Source organism: Puma concolor, chromosome C2 (assembly GCF_028749965.1).
Source record: "Puma concolor isolate L17-30 chromosome C2, mPumCon1.1.hap2, whole genome shotgun sequence".
Taxonomy (NCBI): domain Eukaryota; kingdom Metazoa; phylum Chordata; class Mammalia; order Carnivora; family Felidae; genus Puma; species Puma concolor.
Genome location: NC_141675.1, coordinates 36,202,654 through 36,225,915, shown reverse-complemented (window position 1 = coordinate 36,225,915; position 23,262 = coordinate 36,202,654). Strand labels below are relative to the sequence as shown.

The window sequence follows — 23,262 nt, the reverse complement described above, 5'->3', positions numbered from 1 at the left end:
TCCTGTGAGCAGACGGAAAGTTTTGTTAATTAGAGACAGACCTCACTTCCTTTGACTAGCTAGGGAGGAGGGAAGAGGCGAGGCACAGGTAAAAGAGAACAACAGTATTCAGGAATGAGATGAGGGATCAATGGACGAAGGACAAGGAGGAAGGAAGTCTGAGTGATTTTCAAGAATGCCTTCTACTCTGAGTTGCTGGTGTGGAGGAAAGAGCACAGACTTCTTTTGGGCAAGTCCCTGAGTCCCAGTCTCCTTATTTCTGAAATGGGGCCATAACATTTAATCTGTTGTGAGGAGTAGGGCTAATGAACTTCGAATAGCCCCCAGTGGGTACACCATAAATTGTGTGTCTTATCATTAACTTCCCCGCAGTGCTCTGCTTCTTGCCAGCTGTGCTCTAAGGATGGAAAAGGATCCTCTGCGGTGACTGCTTATCAACAGGTGGCCTCCTAGAAAGTTGGAAGAGCCTCCCCACCCTCCAGGGTGGTGTGTGCCATTTAGTTTACACCCCCTCTTTTCACAGCCTCTGGCTGCTCTGGAGAGACTGCCATGCCTTTCCATTTATGATCCTAAGAATGTGTGGCTTTTCAGTCCAGTATCTTTGGTTTATGTGTTCTGTGGTGCCGGAATCCTGAAACTATGGTCTCACGGGATGCTCCACAGCAGAGCGGATGCAGCTCAGAGGCAGGGAGCAAACCCAGAATCAGACAGAGAGGGGGACGGTTGGAGGACAGATTTCTGCATCACTGGGCTGACAAAACGCTAAGGAAACAACACAAACAGTTGGTCAAGGATCAAACCCTAGGTTCTACATGTGAGGGTGCCTATATGAAATGTGCCGCGAAACAGACCGTGGGAAAGTTGGCCTTTCCAATAGGAGGCAGTCATGAGCGTGTCCTTCAATGGCAGGTGATTAACTACTGAGTGCACCTGTGTGTATCTAATGTTCTGGAAAGCCATTCTTGCCTTACCCTGTCTGCGCACTGCTCCACCTTCCCCCTTTGACCCAGTTTCCAAGGTAAGCATCTTGCCCAGGTCATGTTCCTTTGCCTACAGCCCTTCAGTGGCTCCCTTGTCGCTGACAGAAGAAAACGTGTACACGTGAATATAGTTTACGGGGCCCCATGACGTGGTCTGTGTGCAGCATTCTGACCACACTTTCTACCTCTCCTCCTGCAATTTGGGCACTGTTCCACTGGCCTTCTTGGAGTTCCAGTGCCCAATGCAGGGCTCCCCAGCCCTCTGCCATCACTCATGCTCTCAGATCTGCCTAGAGTTACTGCCCAGCTCCCCTCCCCTGGTTTTCTCCTGTTCTATGCCTACCCATCCTCAAACATTCTGCTCAGACCTCACCTCCTCCAGGAAGCCTTCCCTAACTGCTGCTCCCCAGGATCTGGAATTCTGGAGCAGGCTACCTGGGCTTCTATTCTGGCTCTGCTCATTACTGATTCTAGGATCTTAGACAAGTTTCCTTTCTCTTGCAGTCCTCAATTCCTCATGTGCAAAATAGGAATACCCACACGAACTTTGCCATAGGGTTGTTCTGGGCTTCAATGAGTTAACACCTGTAAAGCATTGAGAACCATGCCTGGGACTTGGGGAGCCTCAGTGCTCATAATCATCACGGCGGTTACCACACTGGATTATAAACGTCCTCTTAGGCCACTGACTTCCCAAAAGATAAAAGGCTGGCAGTGTTCAGTTTCGCGTCTCCTCACCCAGCCCTGAACCCATACGTGGGTGTCTGTGGCATGTTTGCTGAAGTGACTGCAGCTTACAGAAAAGCATGGCGTGCTCAGATCACCAGACCCTCCAGGGCTCCCCACATCCAAGCCCCACAGGTCCCACTGGCAGTGGACATAAAGGCACTGTCTGCTAGAGGGGTGACTCCCGGTCCAGGATAGGTAGGCCCAGGGCAGGAGGCAGGTGAGGATCCTAGGGCTGTACCAGGTACAAGATGGGGGTGGGGGGCACACCATCCTTGGGAAATGGCCCGTAAAAGGAAGCCTCCACGGTTTGGCAGGGGCGATGGCTTATGGGGTTGTCCTGTGCTCCAGGAGGTAGAGGGTGGGCTGCCTGCTCTCACCGCAGACCCCTAACAGGGGTGTGTTAGGATCAAACAGGGGCTGTGATGATGTTCACCCAGCTCTTTGCTCAGGTTCCCAGAGGCTCCCTGCTGGCCGGAGCTCCTAAGGTCCAGGTGAGGCCAGAACTACCCCTGCCTGTCTGGGGTGGGGACGGCGAGGGGCGCTCACTGAGGACAGTCAGCCATGTCTTGCCTCTCAGGAAGCGCTGTTCTCAGAATGCAGCTTTGATTCTTTTGGATAACACAAAATGTTTTTATTTTGCATAATCTGCTCACACTCCCTTTGCCAGAGATTGCTCGAAGCCCAATCTGTGCTTCAATTTCACAACATGAGACCCGGTGACCTCTGTATCTGCTTTCTAATTCCAGCCCACCCCAGGCTGACCTTCCTTCCTAATTTATATTTAACATGGCCAAACTTTTTATTCTATTTTTAAATATTTTTGAAATACATTCCTGCATGCTGCTTCTGAGCCTTTGGCAAATAAAACAAAAACCAATCAACCAACCCAGGAACAGCTGAAATACAACAATTCCCTTCTGGTAGGCATTGGACATGTGCCTGCTTTTGCGTAGTGAACTGATTATACAGGAGGCCTTCGTCTAGGAATTTCAGGACACGGCAGAAGCCCATCATGGAAGTCACGGTCGCTAATCTCCCCACCGTGTCAGCACCTTTGCCCCCAGACCATCTCTGTGCAACTCCACACTGAGGACTCCATTTCCCAGAGTCCACTGGCACTGGGCAGCCACTGCCCCATAAATCAATGTCTTATTGGTGGGGATGCCCGCTCCTTCCTTACCTTTATTCCTTGGCCGAGACTTTCCAGGGAATTAATATCCAGCCCTTCCTTGCAGGCCTGCAGGCAGGAAATGACCTTCTGACTCTCCATTTTGCCAGGGCGGATGGTGAGACTGGCCAGGCTGCCGTGGAAGAATTGAGCAAACCGCGGTTTGGTGACTTCTCCTCCTAGAAGTGAAAGAAGCACGGTCATTTGCCCTGTGGAGATGAAACACCACTTCAAGGCCACCACCATCTGGCCAGGGAACCAAAGACACAGTGACTGTGTCCCCTCCACCTGAGCTTTTCCTTCGGAGCGGTGAGCTCAGCGGCCGCACTGCCGTCGAGAGGATATCATCTGCCGCCAATACCTTGGCACTCCCCAGCTGCACCTGATTTAGAAATCCTGGAATTCCTGAATTTTAAGCAGCTGCCTTCAGAGCCATGAACTGCTTTAGAAGACAGAAAGGGCCTAGAGAGTAAAGGTAGGAGGGAGCAGGAAGCGGCCACTGATGGCGGGCCTGCTGTGTGTCCTGCTGTCTGCTAGGGACTTCATCTGAACAAGCCTGCAAAGAAGGAACCGTCGTTTCCCACTGACACCTGAAGAAACCCGAGACTCAGCAAGGTTGAGGGACTTGCCCCAGGACACACAGCTGAACGCTGGAGCTGGTACCCTAGTCAGTCCCAGTCTGTCTGACCCCAAAGCTGGCCTTTGATTCCCTATATTCTACAAAGAGGCTGGCAGGCAGTCAGGGAATCCTAGAGCCCTACATCCACGGCCTCTGGCTCTCTTGCAATAAATTGGTTTTGTACCCACTTAAATTCAAGCTCTTTGGCATGGAAGGACTTCCTTGATTCTGTTCTACCTCTGACTTTCTTCTCATTGCCTACATCTCGTTCTCCACTGTTCTATCGGCTGGGCCAAGTCCTGAGGTCAGGCCTGCTCTTCAGCACGTGAGACTGTTTAATGCTGCTGGTCTCAAGTCCTCTCCTCTCATTTTCTCCAGGTCTCTAAAGGCTTCCCTGAGGTCTATTGGAATCCTCCTCCCCCACAGCCTTCCCAGGGCCCAGGCCTGTTCCATCTCTGAGCAGCCCACACGGACAGCCCAGCCTTGATCTTGCTCTCCTGTTTGTTCAGCGGGGTGGCAGGATGTATAAGAAACGTGGATGTGGGTCGAACTCCAGCCTTGCTAATTCCCGGGGAAGGTTTTGCAAATTCTCAGCCTCTGCTTGCTTGTAGGGGACAATTCTGGGTTTTGCCTCCTGGCTCTCCCACCCTTTCTCAGAAGTCTCCTGCAGTGTGTCCCCAGGGAAGTGTGCTCCAGTGAGACACCACCACCAAGGGCGAATTTCTGACAAGTTCTACTAGACTAGAAAGCTACAGTGACTTCTCTGCCCTCAACAAGCTACTCTGAGCCAGCAGAGCCTGGACCTTAGCTGGAGAGTGGGGGGAGGGCTCTCCCCTGGTCACCCCACCTCAGCCCTGGGGTAGTAGAGACTTCTAATACCTGCCTTCCTTTGTTCTTCAGAGTTCTACTTCTCAGGGGCTAATCCTTCATTATTCCAATTCTCCGTTAGTTAATAATTCTTTGTATTTACCTGTTGAAACTACGGTGTAGTTCTTCTCTCCCGATTGAGTCCACACTCAACACCCTCTACATTTGCACACATACTTTGCTCCCGCTTGTTCCTCTTCCCCCTAAGGCACCACCTCCAAACTGCTTACATTAGGCAAATCCCATCTCCTGTCCCCTGCTGCACACAAAACCTTTCATGAGCCACCCTGCCTACCACGCTCTGTGTCCTGAGCCCCCTGCTCACTGTGTCCTCTCCTTGCCCTGTGCCTTGGAGCGCTGACTTCATTTTCACATCCCCTCGCAACCCAGTGTTGCTAATGGTTTACACGTGTGCGTTTTATGTCCTCAATAGCCTATTACTGTGCTTCTCAACCTTGGCTGCGCATTTTAATCATCTGGGGATCTTTAAAAAGTCAACCTGATTCTGGTGCTGGGTCCTGCCCCGAGAGATTGTGACTTAATTGGCGGGGGGAGTTTCAGAAGGTCCTCAGGTGTGTTAAACGTGAAGTCAAGGTTAGGAATCACTGGCTAGAAGCTTCGTAGGTTGGGCCTCCTGCACGCCCCTGTGTGATCTCTCTCCTTTCTGCCACCCGCCGGCTTACCCTTCAGCCCTTTGCACGGTGCTAGAATGTGTTTGTTTAAGTCTCTCTCCTGGATGGCAGGGGGCACTCATGCATTATTCATTTTAATGAAGATGATACTGAGCAGGTATTAGGGGCCGAGGGCTGCACCAGGCACTTTGCCTAAGTTGACTCATTTATTCCTCTCAACAACACAGGGCCTCTGTGTCATCCCACCATCCTGCACCCTGCCTGGCACCCAGCAGACATTTCAAAACTGTTTCCTGAACTAAAAGAGACGGTGAGTTAATGCCAGCAGAGTACCGGGCATTGTGGTGTCTCCCCAACATCCATCTGCTTTCTTGTCACAGTGCCCAGAGGTTTGGCCGAGTGGACTTGAATTCCAGGGATGGATTCTATTTAGTCACGGTGAATCAGGTTTTCCTGTTTCCCTTGCTCTAGTGACTGACTCAGGTGTCGACTTGGGACCCAGTACCACGATGAAGCCAATCGGTGCCTGCGTCCACTAAATCACAGAGGCTGGCCCGGGAATAATTATGAGACCAAATTAGGCCAATGAGTTGAGAGGAGAAATTAACCAGCAGCCTTTGGGAAAAGAGCTTTCATTTTCTCTCCAGAAAGTTTCTGGAACCTGCTCCTGCTCTCTTCCCTGGAGATGATTACGTGAGGATGGAAGGCTAAGAGCTGCTGCAGCCATCTTGTAGGCCGACAAGGGATGACCAAGGTGACGCATGAAGGAGAGAAGGGCCAGGAGGATCCTAGCAGAGTGCTGAGTGGACCTCCTCACTGCTCTACCACAGGGCATCCTCAGCTGTGGGAGCCAATCATCCGTCTTTATGGCTTAAGCCCTTTGACTCACACTGTTGTTACTTGCCGCCAAAAGTGTCTTCACTTTGGAAATGAAACTAGAAGGTTCTATTGAAGTACTCAGTCCACGGGGAACTCTAAAGAGATTTGGCTTTGAGGAATGCCCTGACATGGCAATGACTTGGGAGTAGGGGGAACCCTCCTGAAGCCTTCTGATCTTAGTTATCAAAGCACCCATGGGTAGGGTCCTCCGTGCCATTAGTGTATTCCTATTCTAGCAAAAGGGGCACTTCTGTGGACCTGCAGGAAGAAGGGTGTGTCTTGGGTACAAGTCGCAGAGTTGCCACTCTCCGGGGCATTCAGAGGGTCATCTCTTCCCTGCTTTGTCCACCCCACTGTCCCCTTAGAGCAGCAGATACAGCAACTATCATTTACTGGATATGAACTACGTTTCCAACACTGTGCCAAGTCCTCAAGATACATCATCTTACTGAACCTTCACTAAACACTTGGATACGAGGTACTTATTCTATCGTTACAGTGGAGCAAACTCAGATTGAGAGAGAAGTTAGTGGCCCGAGGCCACACCAGTAGTGAAGTATGTGCCCCTCCAGTGTGAGCACATTCACTCCTGCACGGGGCCAGCTGGGGCATCCTGTTGTACCAGTGGCCCCATCCAGAGTGAGGTTGAGAGAGAGCCCTCTGTCATTCAGTCCCCTGAAATGCTCACTCTGCAGCACCAAGTTTATTTATTTATTTAAAAAATATTTTTTTTACATTTATTCATTTTTGAGAGACAGAGAAAGAGCACAAGTGGGGGGCGGGGAGGAGCAGAGAGAGAGGGAGACACAGAATGAGAAGCAGGCTTCAGGCTCTGAGCTGTCAGCACAGAACCCGAAGCGGGGCTTGAACTCATGAGCTGTGAGATCATGACCTGAGCCGAAGTCGGACGCCTAACCGACTGAGCCACCCAGGCGCCCCTGCAGCTCCATGTTTAAAGACCAAACTTTGTGACTCTCTTGGATTCTTAGACATTTTCCAACGCACCATTTTCTCTCAGCAAAACATTCATATTCTGTATTTTTCACTCAAGAATCCCACATCTATGGTGCACTGTATTTATTAGTGATGCAGCTCCAGGAAATCAATTCAATTAGCACTTTGCAATAGGAGGCCAGCATAAAATTTGAAATATATTTGCACTCAGGGGTGGTTGTGATTCAGGATTTAAAAAATAATAGATACATTGAAAATCTCTTTTTAATATCTGGGGTGTCTTCGTAAACCACATGGCTCCTCTGTTAACATTTAGACACAAACATGCTCATGAATTATTTGAAGGAAAAAAAAAACATAACCTGATTTCTTACACAAAGAACTTTCTCTAAATGTTTGCGAATGTGATTTTGGATTCTTGAGGCTAGATCTGCACACATTTTTAAAGTGTTTGCTGAATGTCTAGCCCTCTGTTATATTCAGTTAATTATAAGATATAGACCATGCTCTCTAGGAACTTACATTAGTTGGGAGAATAAAGTGTAGACAATGGGAAGATAAAAATCTAAGAGTAAATTGCTAGTACAATAGATGTTCTAAGGCAGTGCATGATTAATTTCCAAACAAATGACAGAGATGATGTGTCCAACAGATCATAGGGGAAAGAATAATAGCCATTGTTTATGAGGCCCTTAAAATATGGCAAGTGCTTTCATGTTCTATTTTATTTAATACTTAAGTGGCAGGATAGTACGTTTGAGATCTTAATCTGTCTATTCTTTTGATTTTTTCCTATTTCTCCCACCTTACCCTCCATTTAGACACATATCTGGCTTTTGCTCATTGCCACAGGGAGGGTTGTGACAAGGAGAAGAGCAGATCGGGCTTAAAGCTGAGCTTCTTCCTCGGTTTTGTTTCCAGCAGCCTAAGTCCTTAGGAGGATGGAGAAGATCTGGGTATGGATCAACATTTGGGGGAAAATAGAGGAAGAAAATCTGGCTTCCCCCAGAGGAGAAAATGTTGCCCTGGACTGGGGAGGGAGGCTGGCAGGGAGGCAGCAGAGGGGGATAAGGCACAGGGGTGCTGAGTGAGGCACCTAAAGCCCGCCACCTGGGCTGAGCTGGGGCTGGGGAGCATTGATGCTGGAGGGAATGCCTGCCTGTCGCATCTGGACAGACAGGCAGATGGACCGCAGATGGTCTTACAGAGAGAGCATGAGAAGCAGCGAAGATATTTTTGTGCCCTCAAGGAAGGCAAGGAAATGCTGAGAGAGCTGCCAGGCCAGAAGGCCCATCAGTGACAGGACCAAAGAGGCGAGCACCATTTCAGCAGACACCTGCTTGGGGAGAGGGCTGGGGGCCCCCTCAACTCCCTAGCCCCACATCAGTACTCCCCAAATCGATCAGCCCCAAGGAAATGGAAACATTTCTAATTTGCCAAGGTTAAATCTCCCCCACTCAGATGGAATAGGGGTTTGAAATGAAACTAAGATGGATGTAGAAAAAATAATTTTTCTTTGTGAATTCTGATTCTTACCTGCTAAACGTATAACTCTTTTTACAGATGATGTTGCACATTTAGATAACTTGCCCAAACCACACAGCCAGGAATTAGTGAAGCCTAGATTCAAACTCAGGTCTTGCTTGCTTCCAAGGCTTTGACCTGCATGCCATACAATAGATGTGGCTGGGAGGGCTCAAAGAGGACTCCTTGGAGGATGTAGTAATTGGGCTGCTTCATAAAGATGGGGACAGGCTGGGACCGACACAATGCCGGGAGAGACTGTCCGAATAATTGGGTTCTGTGGACACTGGGTTCAGCAACAACTCCCAATGATTTGTGTCAGGTTTTCTGGGAAATGCAGTTGTCTTGAGAAATAGTAGTATTTGGCAAACGTGATTTAATGTAGCTTGTATTCTGAGCCAGAGTTTGCATTGGGGATGAACTCCCCCTCAGCTTTCTTTCAACTGAGAGGTGGGGCCCACCCACCTCAATAGCTTTTCAATCAGTAACATCCACTTCCCTCCAAGTAGAAGATCCGTGTTGTGAGAATGTGCTGTCTCCTCCCTTTGTGAGGTGTGTGCAGGACGCTGCTGGTGCTTCCTTTCCCGCCGTCATTCCCACAGCTGTTTAGTCTGAGAAACACACGGTGGAGTGGGTGCGACATTCCCTCTTGCTTGACTCGAATGCTGCTCTATGTGTGGCTTGTGGATGGGGACGCCCCTCAATGAACACAATTTCACGGATGGTTGGGTATCAATTTTGAGCAATGCAAATGGCAAGACTGTCTGAAATCTCGCTTTCCCTCATTTCCTCCTGTCAGTGATGGAGACACCCATGGAACGCAAAGACTAAGTGAAGTGTGTAATAGACCCCCACAAGCTGTAGCTTCACAACTGTCCACGCAACCCAGGGGCTGCAGGGGACTTGTGGAGATGGATCACCTGTGGTCGTGGCCGGCCACGGCCGTTCTCAGCAGGTTTCTCACCCTTTTTTGTTTCTATGTATCCCCCTCCAGCTGTCCCAGCAGACATTTAATATGTGGCATGTTCTAAGAGAGCAAAACATATGACTATAGATGAGCCCAAAGTCAGCTCTGTCGGGTTGGGGACCTGAATTCATGGAGTGGATTATTATTATCCTATATTATCCAGGATACCCCCTTCCTTCTCCAGATGAAGAACTAAGGAATATAGAGGCAAGACACTTTTCAAAGACCCAGAGCAGCAGTGAGGGTCTGGAATTTTCTTCCTATGGCTCCAAACTCAACCCTCCCTACAGTGAACCACAATGCCTTGAGGGGCCTGTAGTTCCTTTTAGGCCTCAGCTTGGACATTGTCCAATGTGTGGGGAAAATGCCCTGGGGGTTTGTACAAGTGATTTGACTCCAGGTTTCAGAATTGTCTGGTCTTCTGTATTTGGGTATGAAGCTCCATCTGGCTTTTTACATGTCCCTAGAAGCAGAGGTGGTGTAGCAGTGCAATTAAGGATAAGAGTTCTGGTGGCAGAGGCCCAGGTGCAAATCCAGGCTCTGTGCGACCCCTAGTGAGGTACTTCTCTTCTGTCTGTTTCTTCATCTGCAAAACGGGGATCCCATTCTCACCCAGGCAATAGGGTTGCAAAAGGGGAAGACATGCATTTAGCTCGGCACAGGGCAGGTACTCAAAAATGGCAGCTAGTGGTAGAGGGACAGCATGAACCAAGGAACTCCAAGATCAGATTACATCACGTGAGTTTTCACTTTTTCTTCAGTGGCCTCTTTCCTTCCTTCTGGTGTATCTCTTAGAAAAACTAAGACAATACTCTTTTTGCTCCAAGCCCTTGTCAAATTTTATTTTTTTTAATTTAATTTTTTATTTTTTACAATTTGCATCCAAATTAGTTAGCATATAGTGCAGCAATGACTTCAGGAGTAGATTCCTTAGTGCCCCTTACCCATTTAGCCCATCCCCCCTCCCACCACCACTCTGGTAAACCTCAGTTTGTCCTCCATATTTATGAGTCTCTTCTGTTTTGTCTCCCTCCCTGTTTTTATATTATTTTTGTTTCCCTTCCCTTATGTTCATCTGTTTTGTCTCTTAAAGTCCTCACATGAGTGAAGTCATATGATTTTTGTCTTTCTCTAATTTCACTTAGCATAATACCCTCCAGGTCCATCCACATAGTTGCAAATGGCAAGACTTCATTCTTTTTGATTGCCGAGTAACACTCCATTGTGTATATATACCACATTTTCTTAATCCATTCATCCATTGATGGATATTTGGGCTCTTTCCATACTTTGGCTATTGTTGATAGTGCTGCTATAAACATGGGGGTGCATGTGTCCTTTCGAAACAGCACATCTGTATCCTGTGGATAAATGCCTAGTAGTGCAATTGCTGGGTCATAGGGTAGTTCTATTTTTAGTTTTTTGAGGAACCTCCATACTGTTTTCCAGAGTGGCTTCACCAGCTTGCATTCCCACCAACAATGCAAAAGAGATCCTCTTTCTCTGCATCCTCGCCAACATCTGTTGTTGCCTGACTTGTTAATGTTAGCCATTCTGAAGGGTGTAAAGTGGTATCTCAGTATGGTTTTGATTTGTATTTCTCTGATGATGAGTGATGTTGAGCATTTTTTCATGTGTCGGTTGGACATCTGGATGTCTTCCTTGGATAAGTGTCTATTCATGTCTTTTACCCATTTCTTCACTGGATTGTTTGTTTTTTGGGTGTAGAGTTTGATAAGTTCTTTATAGATTTTGGATACTAACCCTTTATCTGATATGTCATTTGCAAATATCTTCTCCCATTCTATTGGTTGCCTTTTAGTTTTGGTGATTGTTTCCTTTGCTGTGCAGAAGCTTTTTATTTTGATGAGGTCCCAGTAGTTCATTTTTGTTTTTGTTTCCCTTGCCTCCAGAGACGTATTAAGAAGTTGCTGCAGCCAAGATCAAAGAGGTTTTTGCCTGCTTTCTCCTCGAGGATTTTGATGGCTTCCTGTCTTACATTGAGGTCTTTCATCCTTTTTGAGTTTATTTTTGTGTATGGTGTAAGAAAGTGGTCCAGGTTCATTCTTCTGCATGTCGCTGCCCAGTTTTCCCAGCACCACTTGCTGAAGAGACGGTCTTTATTCCATTGGATATTGTTTCCTGCTTTGTCAAAGATTAGTTGGCCATACATTTGTGGGTCCATTTCTGGGTTCTCTATTCTGTTCCATTGATCTGAGTGTCTGTTCTTGTACCAGTACCATACTGTCTTGATGATTACAGCTTTGTAGTATAGCTTGAAGTCTGGGATTGTGATGCCTCCTGCTTTGGTTTTCTTTTTCAAGATTTCTTTGGCTATTCGGGGTATTTTCTGGTTCCATACAAATTTTAGGATTATTTGTTCTAGCTCTGTGAAGAATGCTGGTGTTACTTTGAAAGGGATTGCATTGAATATGTAGATTGCTTGGGTAGTATCGACAGTTTAACAATATTTGTTCTTCCTATCCAGGAGCATGGAATCTTTTTCCATTTTTTTGTGTCTTCTTCAATTTCTTTCATAAGATTTCTATAGTTTTCAGTGTATAGATTTTTCACCTTTTTGGTTAGATTTATTCCTAGGTATTTTATGGTTTTTTGTGCAACTGCAAATGGGATCAATTCTTTGATTTCTCTTTCCGTTGCTTCATTGTTGGTGTCTAGGAATGCAACTGATTTCTGTGTATTGATTTTATATCCCACAACTTTGCTGAATTCATGAATCAATTCTAGCAGTTTTCTGGTGGAATATTTTGGGTTTTCAAATTTTCTTATTAATATAATCTTTGGAAAGGGGAGCCTGGGTGGCTCAGTTGGTTAAACGTCTGACTTCAGCTTAGTCATAATCTCATGGTTCATGAGTGTGAGCCCCAAATCGGGCTCTGTGCTGACAGCTCAGAGCCTGGAGCCTGCTTCGGATTCTGTGTCTCCCTCTCTCTCTGCCTCTCCTCCACTTGGGCTCTGTCTCTCTGTCTCTCTGTCCCTCTCTCTGTCTCTGTCTCTCTCAAAAATAAACTTAAAAAATATATAATCTTTGGAATAAGATACAAAGTTAGAATTACAACCCAGTTATACTGTGTTTCCAGACATGAATTTTTAAAGCTGATTTCATCTATTAAACTAAGATGCCCTTGCATCAAATTAACTCCATTGCCTAGAACAATCTTCTCTTGATTTGTTGATACAGATGATACTAAGGAACACCTTATTAGTCATCCCTGTGTGTCAGACCACAAACCACATAGCTTTGTCAAAACAGCTTCAAAACTGGGATGTGGGGTGCCTGGGTGACCCAGTTGGGTAAGCATCCGACTGTTGATTTCAGCTCAGGTCATGATCTCACAGCTCGTGAGTTCAAGCCCCATGTTGGGTTCTGTGCTGACAGTGCAGAGCCTGCTTAGGATTCTCTGTCTCTCCCTTTCTCTCTGCCCCTCTCTCACACACACACACACACACACACACACACTCTCTCTCTCTCTCTTTCTCTCTCTCAAAATAAATAAATAAACTTTAAAAAAACAAATGGGATGTAATTCAACAAACATTAGCTATTGACCTACTAGTGGAGGGGGAAAGGTGAGGAGAGGAGAATCTGTGAGAGCAGACAGTCCTTGCCTTCTGTAAACTCATGGCCTGGTAGGGATGGAGACCTGCGTCTCCAGTGAGATATTTCCCAAAGAGTGCTCCAAGAACGCTATTTCACAAAGAGTGAGTTCCATAGTGAAATGAGATTGAGAAACATGGGTTAAGTAATATCAAACAGAATGCTTCATTGGTGGGCTTTTGAGAGCTTTTAATATGCTAACAAGCATTGTGACTCTCCAACGTGGTCCTGTGGGGATAATTTATGCAGTTTCCCAAACCTGACCATGGCCTCCTTGTGAAAGGGGCAGCCTATGGAACTGGAGCTTCATGAAGCCCTCCTTGGGAAATGCCCACCTGAATGTAAGGCAGAATATGTTAGCACGTGCCTCTTGCTTCCAGCAGCAGAGACCCTGGGGATGCAGAATAATTTCAACACAGACTTTATTAAGAGAATTTGTACTAAATTAGACCAATCTTATTAAGTGAAGGCATGTACTCCAAGTCCCTGCACTAATTTTAGTGTCTGGCGACAAGTTGACCCGGAAACGTGTACCAGATCTCAGGACCACATGTGGCCCCAACTCGCCTCTGAAGATCACATACTATTGATTATTGCCACTCTCAGAGTTACTTCTGCCTTTTTATCTCACTTTTGACCATTCCTGTTCTTTGCCTTGACTCCTCCCAAAAGCCACAATGGGAGTTCTGTATCCGTCCTTTAACAAGAGGTTCTAATTTTTAGCACCATCCCTTTCTGTATCTCCTGTGGCTTTATTTGTTAAGTAGGGGGTAGGACTCAGCAAGAGCTCTCCTCATCTGAGACCAGGATAAAGTCACAGTCAGGGGCAGGCAAAGCTGAACACTCTAGGAAGGCCAAGATCCAGAGCACTGGAGGAGAGTCCCCAGCAGAGGTAGGGATGAGGTGGTTGCTGGGGACGAGCAACAAGTAGGGAAGTCTGTGATGAGATCCACCAAGAGTAGATGAGGACCAGTGAGGGAGCAGGTTGGTGGCTTCTTGAGGATGTGCCTAGAATTGTGCTTCTGAAACGTGGTTAGCTCCTTTGTTGAAAGAATCCTTACCCAGATGCCTTAGAAAATAGGTGACACAGAGCTGCTTTGGTTGTAGTATTGGGGGAGGGGTGACCCAGGCTTTCACCTGTTGAGGCATCTCCCTGAAACCCTGGGGGCTCCCTAAGACCCTGGACTGATGCAATCAGCAGCCTTCCTGACTCGCTCCCAGGGACAGCTGGGTTCCAGTCCCTGTGTGGGTGGCCCCAGTTTAGAGGTCCAGGGCCGAAGCAGGTGTGAGTATACAATTTTTAATATACCCCAGTAGAACCGGAATTTTTGCTGTTAGAAATGGATGAGTAGGAAATCTAAGGAAGAGGGCAAATTAATTAGTCTTTTAAATGATCTTGTCCCAAGGTGTGACCCAGAGAGACACAAGGAACCTGGAATTTGCCTAAAGGCAGCAGTTTCTGAGTTGGCATAGACTGAAGTCAACCCCAGGAGGGTCTGATTGCATCCTGAGAACACTGTGACTCTTAGCACAGAGGTAAAGTCAAGGTGGTGTGCATCAGCCACACAGGGGAAGAGGATTCTTGTGATGCGAGGTCCGTCCTCACCGCAAAAGCTTTTCTCTACAATTAAGATATGCTTTGCGCTCGAGCCTGCACTGGCAATATTTCTTAAGTGTACATGAAGTCTCTCTCTCTTTTTTTTAATTACTGGAAAAAATACCAATGTAAATGAAGTTCCACTGATTACTTTGGCTTTCAAATTCACTAACAGGACACAGTAGGCTAATGGGGGCTGCCAAGCACTACCCAGCAACAGTGCTGGAGCCAGTTCCCGGGAGCATCCAACAAGCAGCTGCTATCAAATTATTTTCTATTCCCATTGTTAAACCCCAATTGGAAATTTCACAAATGGGAACTAGTTTCCTTGCCAACCTCAGAGGTACCTAAAAAGTCTCCCCACAATAGCAGGCCCAGAGGCAATTAGAGGCTCATCCAGCAGGCTTATAATATGTATGTAAGTGGACTTCAGAAAGTATAGAAACATGTCAAAATAAGGGCTGCATCATAGGCTGTCAATTTCACAGCACCATGTCCTATTGAAAGGTCTTTTGACGTGTTCTTCTAAGACAAAGCATGGCTCTAAGGAGGATGTACGTATTCAGGAGAATCCAGGCTCCTTATCAAGGCAGTATGGCGTCTCAACTCCTCTTCCCAGCCTCTTCTGTACTCTTTCTGGTCCGTGTACCTTCCAGTGACAGGGCATCCTCAGCATGTCTATGTGAAGCTTCCCTGCTATGGCATATGCTTTTGCCTTCCCTGTCTTGCTAGTGAACTCTTACCGATCCTATAAAGCCCAAGTTTAAAGACTTTTAAGGATTTTCTCCTATGCTAAAAATTTACCAATGGATTGCCTTTCCTCTCAGGGAAGATACCCAAATGTCCATGGCCTGAAAGACCACACGATCGGGTTCCTGCCTATGCCACAAGGGCCATGTTCTAATACTTGTCTTCTGACTGGCTAGTGTCCAGCCTCATTGACCCTTCTGACCTGTAGATGGACCTGGGGGAGTAGGGTCTGTGTGTGAGGGTTCATCCTGGGGGAGGGGAATAGAGTCGGTGCATGCAAGGAGTCACAGGGAGGCTGGAATCACAGAAGTCAGAGCATACCAAAAGGTCTTGTAGACCGTCTGCCATATTGGGCTTAGGTGCAAGGAGCAAGAATGGATGGAGGAGGAGACCAGATGTTTTCAAATGTATACATTTATTCAACTGAAACATGACAAGCACGCTCCATGTTCCTATCATCTAACCCTTAGAATGACAAGGGAGGCATTAGCCTAGTTTTATAGAATAGAGAAGAGTTGCTCAGGGAAGTCGAAGTTTCTGCTGGGTCCGCACAGCTAGTAAGTGGCAGGGTTGGGATTTGACTCACACTCAAACTTTTCTGACTCCCAAGGCTAAACCCTTTCCCTTGGTTTTGTGCAGGGTCACTTAAGGGAGTATACAGCAAGGGATTAGCAATTGCAAAGCAGGGTTGCTGTGGCTTTTTGATTGCAGAGTTGTCAGATGTGTCCGAAGGTAAAAGGTTGACAGAGTTTGTATCAATACACATCGGCTCCCGCATTTTCCCAGATACATAACCACATCAACAAAAGGATCAACTAGCAATGGGGGAGCAAGCCACAGTAAGAAGAAACCAGGCTTTGAAGACCTGGGGTCAGGCAGGTTTGGCTGGGTAACCTAGGGTCAGCTACTTCACCTCTCAGAGCCTCAGTTTCTTTATCTATAAGTTGCTTTATCTAACAGTGCTTTTATCACGGGACTGTAAACACCAGGTTTGTAAAGGACCTCCTTGCAATACTGGCTCTTAAAGTTTCATCCAGGAAATGACATCAGGCACTTCCACTCACATTTAATTGGCCAAGGCAAGTCACATGACCACACCTTACTCCAACAAAGATAGTCCTAGCATCCCTGTCTGGGAAGAGGGCAGAAATACTCGGTGGTGAACACCCTAGTTGGCACTTTCTCCCACATTCCTTTAAAATAAACATATACCTTCGTTTAATGTTTGAAAAGCATTTTTGAGAAATAGTTTTTAAATCAGCTGAAATCAGGTAAAGTATTAGTGCTGTTACTTATGCAATGACAATGCCGTCTTTGGACGTGGCCTAGGTGGATAGTGAGAAGGAAACATCTCCCAGAAAGTGGAGTCAGGGACCACGAAGAACACTCTCCATTCTAGGGTAGGGCCCTTAAAGCATCTGCCCAGAGGGATTTCAGAATTGCTAGCAACCAGACTTCTGTGTTTCTCTAATTCTTCCTCTTATTTAGTGGAAATGGGTTTTTTTTTTGGTTATTCTGACTGATTCCACTGTTGCATTGTGTGTGTGTGTGTGTGTGTGTGTGTGTGTGTGTGTGTATGAGTGTGAGTGTGTGTAGGGGTGATGGTTGTGGTGGCAGCACATACTTCTCCCTATTAGTGTGGAAGTCTCCAGATCAAGCAGAGCTACATCTGGTCCTGAGATAGAGCCTCCTGTGCAACTCAGCCCGATGAAGGGACAGATCACCAGGAATCACTCAGAGAATCTGGATGTTGAGCTTGGAGCCAGTAACAGGTCAAACTTTTGGGTTGCCTCATTAGGGAAGGGTAGTTCTATGTTTTATGTGGGAAGGACAGTCAAATAGCTGTAGAGTAGTAAGTGGACAGACCATGGTGTTCATCAGTGTTGTTCATAAAATATTTTCAGTTTTTCTTCCAGACACATTATAGATTTTACTTCCCTGCCTTGTTGGGGTTAGGTGTGGACATAGGAATTGCTTTGGCCAATAAAATGTGATTAGAAATGATTGGTGTCACTCATAGGTGAAAGCTGTAAGGGCTCATGCACCATTCGTCATGCTTTCTTTTTCCTGTTTCTCAGTACGAAGCAATGCAGCTGCTCTCTCTGCTTGGGTCTCAGACTGAGGAGAAATCAGAGAAAAGCCCCCCACTGGTCTGCAGCAAGTGTAAAGTGAGAATTATTTTAAGCACCTGAGAATTGGGACTTGATTGTCACTGCAGCACAACTTAGCCTATTGTAACTGATTCAAAGAGGTCATCCTAGTTCTTTATAAAATCGCATTTTATTTTGGTGGGACTATTTCCCCACCCAATGGGCATGCAGCTGGACAGCAGTGGTTACAATTGCCCTTCAGAGGTGGGGGCAGGTTTCCCTTGCAGGCTGGTGTGACAGGGAGCCTGATGTGTTCTCTGAAGTCCTCTAGAGGAAGAGTCATGGTGAGGTTCATAGTGAGGACATTACTGGGGCCCCCTTAACTTGTGGGTAGCATCCAGGCTATGTCCCAAAATATCCACAGGCTGGCTGTGGTGTCCAACTGGGACACTGAACCGTATGAGGGCCATCACTCGGGCATAGCTGTGTTCAGTGACTAGTCATTCCTGTGTAATCTCTGAATCAGGGGCTTGTTGTACTCATTAGTTTCATGGACTCTTACCAGTTGACCCAGTTTCCCTTTTCTGAATTCCTGGGAAATTCTGCAACAATGATGAAGCTCTTACCAAGTTCTATTGAAATGTTCAATGAACTTTTTAGTATCATATGACATATATCAGATGTTAAATTGGTGACCTCAACTTAAAAATATATTCTCGGGGCTCCTGGTGGCTCAGTTGGTTAAGTGTCTGACTTCAGCTCAGGTCATGATCTCCCAGTCTGTGGGTTCGAGCCCCGCATCAGGCTCTGTGCTGCACCTTGGAGGAGCCTGGAGCCTGCTGCAGATTCTGTGTCTCCCTCCCTCTCTTCCCTTCCCCCACTCATGCTCTGTCTCTCAAAAATGAATAAATGTTTAAAAAATTAAATATATATGTGTGTGTGTGTGTGTGTGTGTGTGTGTGTGTGTGTGTGTGTTTATTTATTTATATTCTCTTCCCAGGGTGCCTAAATGGCTCAGTTGGTTGAGCGTCTGATTTTGGCTCATGTCATAATTATCTATCTATCTATCTATCTATCTATCTATCTATCTATTCATCCATCCATCTTCTCTTCCCTTGCCTCATTTGTGCTTTATTTCCTTACTCGGTTGTGTATCCCTAGTGTTCCCAGAGCTGAGCTATGTGTGCATCTTTCTGTCGTATCTCTTATGGTGTGGCCTAGAACTCTGTCTCAACCCAAAGGGGCCTATATCTCCTCTAGATCGCTCCTTGGTTAACTGGTTCTCTGAAGACATATTCTTCTACCACAGCCCATCTCTATCTACCCTGAGCCCCCCATGGCGAATGGTCAAAGTCACAAATCTTAGCTTTTGAGGAATCCATCAACCTGAGGTTGGGTCATCTCAAAGTATTAATCTGCTTATTTGGGGAATGTTTTTCTTCCCCTCTGTTCTTTCATTGGTACTTTATAGCACCCTAGCTTTTAAGGGAGCAAAAACAAAGATTCCAACAGATCTGAGTGAAGGACAGAGGGTAAAATGTATGCTCAAAGAGCAGGTTTTTCTGCTTCCAAAGAGGAGATTAGTCTTCCAATTTGGGGAATGCAGGAGAGGCAGCAGCAGCACTGAGGGGGCAGCAGAGACCTTTGAGTGGGAAGGCAATAAGGAACCTCTGTCCTTAATCAGCAGGGCAGGGGCTAGGCAATGAGCTGAACTTGAGAGTGGCCGTCCATTGTCTCACGCCTATAGACAATCCACCCCTCATAGCCCTACATATGTGTGAGCTCCCAGAGCAGAGGGTTGGAGGCTTGGACAACTTGTGTGGGGATAAAAGGAGATCCTTGGTTCCTGATTAGCACTCAACAGAGCCAAAAGGCAATTTTGATATGGGATTCTACATTCAGCCTTTTCTCTATACAGTCCCAATTTGAAACTATGTAAGGTTCCAGAACAATAAAAGGCATTAGCCTATTCAGAGGCAACCATGAAACTGCTCGTGTTAACCTAAAAGCAGAATCTGGTCTCCAGCCAAGTGCTTTATTATGACACAAGTTTAGTGTCTGGATTAATCCTTATTTTTATAAGTCCTGTCATATTAGTAGGGGGTAGTAAGTTTTCGAAGCTAATTCTCACATCACTTGTTTTCCCCTTTTTTCTATTAGTACCTTTCACGGACTGTATACAGATGGGCCAGGGAGAAGGGCTTGACGTATAGTTACCTTGCCAGCAAGCGCCGACCGTAAGTTGCATTGCTATGTGAGATGGATGAATGGGCCAGTCGTTGGTCACCAGATAGGGTTCGTACGTTGCTCCATCCATGTACAAAGTAACCACAGGAAACTCCACGTTGATGACATAGTAATGCCATTCTTTGTCACATATCTAATGAAAGGAAAGAAAAGCAACACTTAAAATTGAATATGCAATGAAACATCAAACAGGCCTTTATTTTAATTATGAAAGGAAGAGAAGACATTTTGCGTGAACAGTTTTTATTGCAAAGAACCACATGAAAATAATGGTTGCTATAACTGAGGTTAGAGAGGCTCATGTCCAACACCATGGGGCAAACCATGGAGTAGAGGAACACCAGAGATTCCAATCATCAGGCAAGTATTTGAGCATGGGCAGAGCATCTTGGTCACATAATTAACAGTTGTCAAGGCTGGCAAATTCTTGGGGGACAGGTGGGGCTGACAGCTTAAATTTGCTTTGTATAAAATTTTTCTTAGTTCTTTAATAGAGAAAAAAGTTAAATGAAATTATTTTCCTAAGCTTGGGGATAGATGAAGAAGCTCTAAAAAGAAAGATACTAAGATTGAAAGTAGAAGTGAAGGTGGAGATAGAGAAGGGGAGGAAGAAGGGAAAGAAAAAGAAGAAAATGGCAGAGAATTAGGGGCTCAAAAGGAGCAAGAGAGGAGGTGAAGAACATCGGGTGAGGAAGAAGGTTGGAATGCAGAAGAGTAGAAACGCCCAATTCTTTTGTCTCTACTTTAAGCCTTGCCCAAGGAGCTCTTCTTGTAACCTCAGGGCCTTTCAAATCGAGCAAAATACATTCTGAGAAACATAGTCTTTCCAAGGGGATTCACCTGAATCCTACCTTGGAGTGTTCCTGGGGAGGCACAGAAGGGCCACAGATGGTCCTCCTGGCCTAGGTAAGTGCAGGGCACTCTTACACTTAACGCCTCTCCCAACTTTTGTGCCTGAGATTTCTGATCTTATGGTGGTAACCAAAACTTTAATGGACAGGTAGAGACGCTGAGGGCTAGATGGAGCCATAATTCCTGACCTTAAGATGCTGAACTCTCACAGCATGATCCAAAATAGAAACCAAGACTGGTGGGCCTTGGGAAGCGAGGTAAGATGGCCAGGCTGGAGAATGGTGCCCCTTCCCTCTGATCCCCTAAGCCAGTGTCTTGGGGTCACATTCAAACCTCTCCTCCACACCTCTTCTCCCTCAAATCACTCTTCACCCTGTGGAGTCCACCTCTGAAATGCCTCTCATCTGTATCTTCTTGTCTCCATTGCCCCCGCCATCTGTGGCAGCGGAGACAGATGAGTTCTGCATGAAGGTGACCTCAAGGTGAGGGCATCAAAGCCCTCCCTACAGCCCATTCTGGATTAAATGTGCTGTTTCTCATGAATAGATAACACCAACAGGGATGCTAAATGATCTTTTCCCTTTCATTTTGGAATAGGAATTTTTTCCTTAATGTTCTTTTTATATTGTCCTGTCTCATGTCTCAGAAAATTGCTCCTTTTGAAGCCCATTAGCCTGATAAAGGCTGATGAATATTTTAGGGGCCCTTGGAAAGTAATCAGGAGGTGTCCGAGCAAGTATTTCCAAAATCCTATTACACCCCAATGCAAGTACAGCTCAGTACCTACTAATGAGGTTCTAACCAAGTTTACATCCGTCCTGCTCCATGTCTGAGGCCACATCCTGGGTTGGGGCAGACTCTTAGGCTGGGCCTGTGACTGGGGTAGGGCTGACCCAGCGGTGTGGGAGTGGTACAAAGGAAGACTGGAAACAGAGCCTAGGGGTCGTGGAAGAGTGGGGAGCTAAGGAGGAGGCATCTAATCCAAGCAGGCTCATCCTGTGCACCTTGGACTTGAAGTCTGCAATCAAGAGTAGGCAGGTGGCATATTTCAGAGCCTCATGTTCTCTGAGGCATGGAGAAATCTCTAGCCAGTCCCAGGGTGGGGTGGGAGCAGGTGGCAGTGCTGTGACCCTGACCGTATCCTGTGCCCTTTGAAATGTGGGCAGAGCATGAGAGTCAACCAGGCAGCCCAGGGGGGCCCCCCTGTCCTGGCCGCCATACCACCCTCTTGGCAGCCATCCTCTCAGGCATGACTGCTGTGTAGGACCCGTGTGCTGACTGACTCTACATCACTCCACACTGCTGATGCTGGGAGGAGAAGGATCCTCTGGCTCGCATCCTTTCACGATACTTACAGCATTTTTGTACAAAAAAAAAAAAAATTCCAAGGAAGAAATAAAATAATTCCATAACTAACAGCAGCGGTGACCCCTTTCAACATAGGAATCTTTTCCTAGGTATTACCCCCCCCCCCCCCACAAGTTTTCCGAAGCATGATTCATGAACAGCAGCCCCTGTGATGCCCTGAAGAAAAACAGCGACCATGTATACTGGGTCTTGGTTTTTTTTTTTTTTTTTTTTTTTTTTTGGATTTCCCATTTCATTTGCATATCCAAGGCTCCCAGCAGCCTCAAAGTATGAAGTATATGCCTATAATAACGTTCCAACCTTGTTGGAAAATGAATTTTTCTATTTATAGCATTCCTGTAAGCGTCCTGTGAAACAACAGTGGGAGAAGGTCAATTTGGATCATACTGTGTATATGATTTGAGTTTGCTGGCTTCACTTAATGTCAGCATTAAAATGCCTTTACCAACTTCAGTTTAGATGGCTGTATAGTATGCATATACTAAACCATATTTAAATATGTCCTTAGAATCACATAGTAATTATGTACCAGCAGTTATAAAACATGCTGTAACCTAATACTATATTTATTTATGAATAATTATTTGCCTGCCTTTCTGATTATATCCTTGGGAAAGATTCATGGAAGTGCAATTACCGAGTCAAAGGTTGGAGGTAGTTTGAAGGCTCATGACACACGCTGTCATTTTTTTTTCCGGCAGAAGTTTGTGCCTTTTTGTTCTCCTGCCCACAGACTCTAAGAGTGTTCGTGCATTGTACCCTTACCACATTGAGTGTTAATAAGACATACAATCCTGGCAATTTGAAAGGGGATACATTTTATCTCATTTTAAGATGGTTCACAAAAGATGGCAAGATTTATATTCTCCAAGGTCAAAAGGGAGGGCCTTCTGGGAGTGGGGAGCTCCCTGAGCTAAGACTCGCAGGCAGGAATGCTGGGGAGCTTCCTACTTAGCTCCTGATTGGGCATCTTCGAGCTCAGACTCGGCGAATGCGTGCAGACTTCTGGCACCAAGTAATCTATGAAGGCTGCCCAAGGAGATGCCTAGTTAGGGTTTCACTAACGTGGATCTGTGATCAGGAGGAGACCTGCATTAGCCTTCTGTTAAGAGTCGGAGGGACAAACTGTAATAAAAAAATGATCAAGCCAGGAGGCAGCAAAAATAAATGTGTCAGTGCAATGGCTCAACCGTGAGAGAAGGAGATTAGGCAAAGTGACCTTTCCTGGGGGGAGAGAAGAACTTTAATTCCTGACTGTTCATGAATCACTGGTGAATGCAGTTGGCACCAAGCATGTCCCGTGTCATCCCCTGAGGCGGTGCCCAGGACCTCGGTGGGGCCAGAGACCCTTTCTCTGTGAAAATTTGCAGGTGTGTTCCCAGGATGGGCGGCTGGGATGCTGTTTAGCTGGCAAGTGAAG

General features: G+C 46.3%; 1 protein-coding gene across 3 annotated transcripts in view; it reads right to left on the bottom strand.

The window, feature by feature from the left end:
• CLSTN2 (calsyntenin 2) overlaps positions 1–23,262 on the bottom strand; it is a 609,330-nt gene that overhangs the window by 21,757 nt on the left and 564,311 nt on the right. For all 3 annotated transcript variants that reach the window (XM_086674405.1, XM_086674406.1, XM_086674407.1), the window contains 2 exons: positions 19,593–19,755; positions 2,890–3,056 (listed from right to left, as the gene is read on the bottom strand). In XM_086674405.1, the coding sequence (XP_086530531.1) occupies positions 2,890–3,056; positions 19,593–19,755 (330 nt within the window). The remainder of the gene's footprint in view (positions 1–2,889; positions 3,057–19,592; positions 19,756–23,262) is intronic.